Below are 9164 nucleotides of genomic sequence, written 5' to 3'. Positions count from 1 at the left end.
TTTGGTTGAAGCTGGAAGTAAAAGAGGCGGGGCTAATGGAATTCTTAATTCCAGCCACACCCACATCTTTCCACATATAACAGGTGAAAACTCAGGATCTATTCATGAGCGGGTTAGCAGAACTCAGTTACGGTTCATTCTAAGTCAAATCAGAACAAGATCCAAATCTCTCAGTATCTGGATCTCCTTTTGCTGTTTGGGGCTTTTTGTGCATTTTTTACTTTACAATTTCCTTCCGTCAACTTTCCTTGAAAAGGTTTTTGTGGCAATGCTTGGCATCCATCTTTTTAATATAACCCCCTCTTCTGTGTATACAGAGATATTTTATTATATTACACAATAGTTACACAATGAACCTGAAACTCCAAAAAACAAAACTCAACTTTGAGCAGGGAACCTGAATTTTTTTATTGCAAAAGTTACTAAAAGTGAGATCAAACTGTTTGATAACAAAGATCTAATGTCTGGAGACTAAACTAAAAATGTATAAATGCAACAAAGCAAAAGACAAAGTCTAAACAATGTGGAAATTGTCTTAAACACCAGATGAAGCTCCATTCTGAGGATTTATTCCAGCTTTGTTTAAAATCAAAAGTCTCAAAGCAAAATACTTTAGTTTTTTTAATTAACTATACTCATGGGAGAGGTCAGTGTCATTCCCCCATCATGGTAAACTGACCGTGGGCGTTTTTCCTCTGTATCTTTGTGTTTGCTCCAATAATTGATTATTAGTCGTTTTAACTTTGTGTTAATTGGCTGAGCTGGAGGCGTCCGTCCTCCTGGTTTCTACCAGACCTGCTGCTGTTCCTATAATGATCTGCACACACAGACCCTGACCCTCTCTTCAGATTCCAATGCTTAGGAACATTTAGATAGATTTTAATCAAAGCTGTTCAGTTAGGTTCATTAATAAATCATTAGTTCAGAAATGACTCATAAAAGGCAAAAACCTCAAACTGAGCTTCAATAATTAAGCAGTTTTGATTCAAGTCATTCCAAATGTTTCAACAGAAACAGATTTTCTTCCTTTTATAATCATAATAACAATAATATATATTTATTAAAGGACTCCATTTATTTGCAAAAACAGAAAAGGTCAATTTTTGTGTCTGATCTTTCAGTTTGAAAACCAATTAGCACTTATTGGAAACTTAATTGCAGATGGATAGACATGCAATTCAAAATTAAGAGAGAACATTAGATTAAAAAAAAGGATATTTTAAATATTGAAATATACCAACTGTTTGTTAAGAGAAGGAGAAACTAAGGAGCCCCTTCAGGGGTTTAGAGTGCCTGGGATGTCAAAGAACCAGAAGAAATTAAGAAATAAAAGGTTTTGGACAACTGCTAAGTTACCAGCAGTTCTCAAAATATTTTCCAACCTCTTGATGGCTAAAATTTGTTCTGTGCAGAGAACATTTTGGAACCTGAATATCTCCCAATAACTGAATGCTTTTGAATGAACTCCTTTTGGTTTCTACAGAGGACATTTGGCACTTCTCAGTGGTACCTAACGTGGAGGTGTGGGGCTCTGGGATTTGTAGTTTTTTGTAGTATTGGGCTTTCAGTGACTCATTCATGAAGCTACTTGGATGAGTTGTTAAACACTTCATGAAGATTCCAGATGCCACGACTCAACTGCAAGGCATCACCTGGGGGCAGGTGAATCTTTATCGACAGAAGAATACGTTACAAAATGTGCTTTGCAATTTTTATAAAAAGCAATTCCACCTTAAATCTGATGAATACTTTTCATACTCTCTGCAACATCAACTCCTCCCAAGCCTTTGGTAATCATCATCAAGCCCTGCTCGTACCTGATGAAGATGGTGGAGGCGTTTTGGAGGGTCGTCCAGCTTGAAGGTTTATTTAAGGTCAAAAGAAAAACTCAGATTAAAGTCCAAACTTTGAACAGAACTCGTCAAAACCTTCACTTTGTTTTCCTTTTTTTGATGTAATTTTTCTTTTTTTGAAATGTGAATTATGGTGAAGCAAAAACACAGGTGTCTGCATTGTGATGAGTCATCTTTTACACTTATCACCACTTTTTTGATAACACGCTTTCTGCTGTGGTCTAAAGAAACTGCATATTCAGTATCTAAACATATTCAGTGGAGTTCAATTTAGTGTTTAAATGTATTAAACTGATTTTACTAATGTTGTGACAGTAAAGTTTATCTTCTGGCATTTCCAGAGTGCTTCAGTTGATTGTGTCTAAATACAAAAAATTCCAAACTGGGGCTTTCAGATAAGAAACCTCTCTGATGCTGCAATAGATCTATTTAAAACGATTGTGTTCATGTTCAACCACCTGTGTTTCAATTAACAACTCAAACAGGGCCATATGGTCTTTAAAGTTCCGCTCCAATCATCTTTTAATCTATTTTCAAGGCCTTTTGATTATGATGATGCAGTTTTTAGCCAAAACCTAAAAATTTGTTTAGGACATACTTTCTGCAGAGCGGCAGGAGGTCATTAGAAATTCACTTCTTGAGCTGTTGGTGCAGAACAAGCCAGCAACCCCTTCCCTTACTTTGTTTACATGCTCCCCTGCTAGCTTACAGCCCCTCACACCCCCAACCTAACATTAGCGTAGCAAAGAAATGGCAGCAACATCAGATCCATCCGTCCGTCCAGTTCTGATCCAGATTCCAGCTCAGACCAGGAAAACAAAGACAATCATGGATTTAAGCTGAATTTTCTGTTTGTCCTCCACGTCAAAAACGCCATTTTCATCAGAGGGGGCCTTCAAACTTAATGTCCGCTGCCTCCCTCTGTAGCAAATGGAAAGTAAATAAAGTTCTACCTGTTTCAGAGATACAGTTTACAATTTTTTTTAATTTCGTAGAGCGACAGGATAGAAATCAGCAGATTGTCTCGGTTCAACTGAATAGAAGAAGTGAAGCGTGACTGAAAGTGTTTAAACATCAGATGGAAAATCTGACACGAGCTCTGTAAACACTCAGGAGGCCATAATGATTTCACCTCTTTAATGCTTTTCTCTATTGTAGAACATGTCAAGGAGGAAGTTTTGGATTTTTTTTTTAGATGTTGATATAAAAAGCCTTGTTTTGATATTTGTTGATCTTAACTTTATCCTTTTTCCGTCACTAAAAGAAAAGTTTTTGTTTTTCTAAATAAATGCATAAATCGACTATTAACACAATTTCCATCATGAAGCTATATATATGTATGTATATGTGTGTGTGTATATGTATATATATATATATATATATATATATATATATATATATATTTACTTTGAGCTAAACTGACGTTGTTTGTATCTGGGTAGGTGGTCTAATCATTAATCCGGGTCTTCAAAAACAGGTTTTCAAGAAAAGATGCTGTGCTTCGTGTGCAGAATTTACCTGCTGCCATCAACTGGACACTGGTATCTTATCAAAAATGGTTTCCTTATTCCGTTGGTAGATAATGGGGCCTGACGGGAAGCAGATCTACAAAGGGGACCGGGAGTCCAGCGGGAAGTACTCTGTGGCTGCTCACATGGACGGAACCTACAAGTTCTGCTTCAGCAACAAGATGTCCACCATGACGCCCAAGATCGTCATGTTCACCATCGACATCGGAGAGGCTCCCAAAGGCCAGAACATGGAGACTGAAGGTGTGCTGAGCGTTCTCTCTGATCCGCGCCTCACGCGTTGCTCTTATGCTCCGTTCGTTCTGACGGCCTTTGCTCTCCTGTAGGTGCCAACAGCTGGGACGGTAGGGATCAGGCAGCCTGTGATGCACTGTGGCGTTTTTTTTGTAAATCTAACCGGTTCTGCAGTTTAAACTAACAAGCATCTGGTCCTTTTAGACAGCGTGTCGTCCCGGCACGTGCATCAGACGTGTGAAAGTGCCGTGCATGGGTTTTGTGCACGAGTTGAGTGCAGGCGACGTGGTGACACCTTCTTTTGTTTTTCTGCCTGTTCCAGCTCATCAGAACAAGCTGGAGGAGATGATCAACGAGCTGGCTGTTGCCATGACAGCGGTCAAGCATGAGCAGGAGTACATGGAGGTCCGCGAGAGGATACACAGAGCGAGTACGTGCCCAGAAAGACGTGCCTCCAACGCTGGAAGTGCATCTGAAATGAATCGTTGTGTTCTTTTTCTCCTCAGTCAATGACAACACGAACAGCAGGGTGGTCCTGTGGTCCTTCTTTGAAGCTCTGGTCCTGGTCGCCATGACGCTCGGACAAATTTACTACCTGAAGAGATTTTTTGAAGTGCGACGAGTCGTGTAGAGCGATTTCCACAATCCCTCCCTGTGTTCCTCTACTGTTTTTTTTTGTTTTGTTTTTGACACCAAGACCGTAATTTACTCTCTGGAAAAGAGACTGGCTGGAAGTTTTCTTCTCCTGTTTGCTTCCTTTTGTAAAAAACAGATGGTTGAAGGACTCTGCCATAAATGTGGGTCTTTTTTTTTTTAACAGATTTTTATTGTCCATATCTGTTGGAGAGTTTTAGTCCAGCTGAAGCAGAAAAGGGGCTTTTCATTTTCAGTCATTGTAGTCAAAAATGAGAAACTCCAAGGGAAGGAATGGCTGTGAGAAGGTTTTATTCCCCTTAGAAGATGCCCCCGGTTGTGTTTTCTGTCATCTGTTGTGTTCATGCTGTCGAACAACAAATTGCACTCCTGATGTAAAAATGTCTGAGGGATTCTTCTCTGGACGGGAAGCTCCACCTCCTCCCTTATCTGAAGGCGGGACTTCGAGGAACGTCTCTCACCTCCCGCCGTCTTCAGATGTTTGCGTCAGGCTCGACGTTCATTCTTTCGTTTTTAAAACCTCGACTTTGACGCCTCCAGCTCGAGCAGAACCGGGTCAGAACGGTACGGTTTGGCTCTGCAGCAGAGGAAAGTCCACGTTACATGTCGAGGTTCTTCTGGGCGGGTCGAGGGGGGGGGGGGGGGGTGTTCAACACTGCTGTGTGCTTTTTGTTGCATCTATATTTCTGTCAGGTTTGGGGTTGAACATTAAAAACTTTGAATGCAGTTCTGGGCGTGTGATTTCCTGCAGCAGGTCTGGTGGCGTGCAGCCGTCCAGCTGGAGCCTTCTCACCAGCTGCATGTCCCTCATCAGGCTTCGGTTTTGTAATAAAGATGTGATCAACCAGATCCGTGACGTAGCTCTGTACAAACAGACTGGTTCAACTGAAAATCCCCAGATTTCATAATAAAGCCGATATTCTGTACGATTCTCTGATGTGTTTGTGGGCCCGTCTGTCAGGACACTGCCATAAGTCCCGGTCCGCAGGTCCATGGCGTGTTTATGGTTTCAGTGCACTAAACAGGGGGGGGGGCTTGTCTGGGGGTCCAAATCCAAAATTCAGTGACTTGGAAAGAGGTCTGCAAAAGAGTGCATTGTTGCCCTCAAGACTGGCAACAACGGCATTGATTTGAAACGTTAATGATCCAAGTTTTCCTCATCCGAACACAATGGATTCATCAATGGTCTTCATAAAACCATATTTATTAGATTTTACTTTGACAAATGGGAAACGTCGTGGTTCAAAAAAGGTTCAAATTGTGTTAAAATCCAGGATGCTAGATAGTCCCACTCTGTATAGTGTTTAAGTGGCTTAGTGACGGAATTTGAACCACTGACTGACCACGGCGTTCCAAACAGGAAGTGGCTCCAAAGCCAAAATCCCATGACTTACGCCGGCAGAAGAACCATTCTGGATCTGATTTTTTTTATACCTTCATAATCCTCATTCTTTCTTTCAAGTTATAAACTGACCAATCAGATGCCTCAATAAAAGTAGGTGGTTCCATAGCCCATTTTCACGTGGTAGGGGTGTGGCCTTCCAACAAGCTCACTCCTGATATGTAAAAGGGGTTGCCATAGAAACCATTACTTGGGGCGTGTCCAAATTCGAGGGCGAGTCTAGTCTTCAGTTAATTCCAGCCGTCACAGCTGGGAATGTCCTGTCGCCTAGCAACCGTGAGTGGAGTAGTGAAGGTTTTCCTGGCTCGTCTTGCATCTTGGGACATGATGGGAAGCAGAGAAGGAAACACCAGACCAATCTTGAAATCGGGAAAAAGAAGGCCGTGTTCGAAGGAGTCGTTGAATTTGGACGGTACTTGTCGCGGCGCTGCGACGTAAGCGGCCTTCAAATGCAGCCTAGGAAGAACGCGGCCCTCAGATTTGGACACAGTTTGGACCAATCACTGCTTACTGACCACGTCTGGCTCCAACATGGCGGCATCTGCACTGCATCGAGGAAAAATGGCGACTGAATGCACCTAATTTGGTTGAAGCTGGAAGTAAAAGAGGCGGGGCTAATGGAATTCTTAATTCCAGCCACACCCACATCTTTCCACATATAACAGGTGAAAACTCAGGATCTATTCATGAGCGGGTTAGCAGAACTCAGTTACGGTTCATTCTAAGTCAAATCAGAACAAGATCCAAATCTCTCAGTATCTGGATCTCCTTTTGCTGTTTGGGGCTTTTTGTGCATTTTTTACTTTACAATTTCCTTCCGTCAACTTTCCTTGAAAAGGTTTTTGTGGCAATGCTTGGCATCCATCTTTTTAATATAACCCCCTCTTCTGTGTATACAGAGATATTTTATTATATTACACAATAGTTACACAATGAACCTGAAACTCCAAAAAACAAAACTCAACTTTGAGCAGGGAACCTGAATTTTTTTATTGCAAAAGTTACTAAAAGTGAGATCAAACTGTTTGATAACAAAGATCTAATGTCTGGAGACTAAACTAAAAATGTATAAATGCAACAAAGCAAAAGACAAAGTCTAAACAATGTGGAAATTGTCTTAAACACCAGACGAAGCTCCATTCTGAGGATTTATTCCAGCTTTGTTTAAAATCAAAAGTCTCAAAGCAAAATACTTTAGTTTTTTTAATTAACTATACTCATGGGAGAGGTCAGTGTCATTCCCCCATCATGGTAAACTGACCGTGGGCGTTTTTCCTCTGTATCTTTGTGTTTGCTCCAATAATTGATTATTAGTCGTTTTAACTTTGTGTTAATTGGCTGAGCTGGAGGCGTCCGTCCTCCTGGTTTCTACCAGACCTGCTGCTGTTCCTATAATGATCTGCACACACAGACCCTGACCCTCTCTTCAGATTCCAATGCTTAGGAACATTTAGATAGATTTTAATCAAAGCTGTTCAGTTAGGTTCATTAATAAATCATTAGTTCAGAAATGACTCATAAAAGGCAAAAACCTCAAACTGAGCTTCAATAATTAAGCAGTTTTGATTCAAGTCATTCCAAATGTTTCAACAGAAACAGATTTTCTTCCTTTTATAATCATAATAACAATAATATATATTTATTAAAGGACTCCATTTATTTGCAAAAACAGAAAAGGTCAATTTTTGTGTCTGATCTGTCAGTTTGAAAACCAATTAGCACTTATTGGAAACTTAATTGCAGATGGATAGACATGCAATTCAAAATTAAGAGAGAACATTAGATTAAAAAAAAGGATATTTTAAATATTGAAATATACCAACTGTTTGTTAAGAGAAGGAGAAACTAAGGAGCCCCTTCAGGGGTTTAGAGTGCCTGGGATGTCAAAGAACCAGAAGAAATTAAGAAATAAAAGGTTTTGGACAACTGCTAAGTTACCAGCAGTTCTCAAAATATTTTCCAACCTCTTGATGGCTAAAATTTGTTCTGTGCAGAGAACATTTTGGAACCTGAATATCTCCCAATAACTGAATGCTTTTGAATGAACTCCTTTTGGTTTCTACAGAGGACATTTGGCACTTCTCAGTGGTACCTAACGTGGAGGTGTGGGGCTCTGGGATTTGTAGTTTTTTGTAGTATTGGGCTTTCAGTGACTCATTCATGAAGCTACTTGGATGAGTTGTTAAACACTTCATGAAGATTCCAGATGCCACGACTCAACTGCAAGGCATCACCTGGGGGCAGGTGAATCTTTATCGACAGAAGAATACGTTACAAAATGTGCTTTGCAATTTTTATAAAAAGCAATTCCACCTTAAATCTGATGAATACTTTTCATACTCTCTGCAACATCAACTCCTCCCAAGCCTTTGGTAATCATCATCAAGCCCTGCTCGTACCTGATGAAGATGGTGGAGGCGTTTTGGAGGGTCGTCCAGCTTGAAGGTTTATTTAAGGTCAAAAGAAAAACTCAGATTAAAGTCCAAACTTTGAACAGAACTCGTCAAAACCTTCACTTTGTTTTCCTTTTTTTGATGTAATTTTTCTTTTTTTTGATGGTGGACATCAAGATTTTTAGGGGGAGAACACAATGAATGTTTATTTTATTAATTGTATCAATTCATCTCAACAGTAGCAAAAAAGCTTCACACCATCATACCACCACCACCCTGTATTTGGTAGCAAATCAAAAATATGTTTTATTCAGACTAATAATAAACATTTTTTAGATACAGTTCTGACACTCCTTTGTGAATAGACGTTATTTGTGTATTATATTGAATAGAATAGAATAGAATAGAATAGAATAGAATAGAATAGAATAGAATAGAATAGAATAGAATAGAATAGAATAGAATACACACCGTTGTCACTGTTCACATGTGCAAGGATGTTAGAAGCTGCCACGATATCGGTGGAGAGACATCATATGCATAATATAAGCATTTAGGTTATGAGCACAAAGTGTGCTGAATACGGTAATTAGATAAAACAGGTATATTGCAAATAAAATAATAATAAATCAATAGGAGAATAAAAACCATTCTGTCAATAAAAAAGTTTAATAAGAAATTATGTTGAGGCTAAAAATAAATACATAAACGATAGATAGATAGATAGATAGATAGATAGATAGATAGATAGATAGATAGATAGATAGATAGATAGATAGATAGATAGATAGATAGATAGATAGATAGATAGATAGATAGATAGATAGATAGATAGATAGATAGATAGATAGATAGATAGATAGATAGATAGATAGATAGATAGATAGATAGATAGATACACGTCATCAACAGGATTTTTCTGGGGGGGGTCAACCCCAGAAAAATTCTTTTTGATAAATCTGTGCATGTATGTTTTATTTTACGTAGACATTTTTAACTCGTTTTCAAATACATTTCTTTTTCGTGATTAATTCTCCTCAGATCACGGAATCATCTGATTGGTCATCTCGACCCCAAAAATGCCACAATCATCACATAG

General features: G+C 39.3%; 1 protein-coding gene across 2 annotated transcripts; it reads left to right on the top strand.

Annotated features, from left to right (window-relative positions):
* The first annotated feature begins 3409 nt into the window (after positions 1-3409).
* Positions 3410-5196, top strand: LOC111948302 (transmembrane emp24 domain-containing protein 2). 2 transcript variants are annotated; one of them, XM_023960608.2, is made up of 4 exons: positions 3410-3625; positions 3709-3726; positions 3939-4046; positions 4123-5196. In XM_023960608.2, exons 1-4 carry the CDS (start codon positions 3436-3438, stop codon positions 4245-4247), a joined length of 441 nt encoding a protein of 146 aa, XP_023816376.1. In that variant the 5' UTR covers positions 3410-3435; the 3' UTR covers positions 4248-5196. The 2 variants fall into 2 exon arrangements, with proteins under 2 accessions (XP_023816376.1, XP_023816377.1); XM_023960609.2 differs by lacking the exon at positions 3709-3726 and having other exon boundaries at positions 3412-3625.
* Positions 5197-9164: the final 3968 nt, after the last annotated feature.

Source organism: Oryzias latipes, chromosome 12 (genome assembly GCF_053564925.1).
Source record: "Oryzias latipes strain Hd-rR chromosome 12, Olatipes_Hd-rR_3.1".
NCBI classification, from domain to species: Eukaryota; Metazoa; Chordata; class Actinopteri; order Beloniformes; family Adrianichthyidae; genus Oryzias; species Oryzias latipes.
Note: the sequence above shows the minus strand (reverse complement) of the source record. Positions and strands in the feature narration are given on the sequence as shown.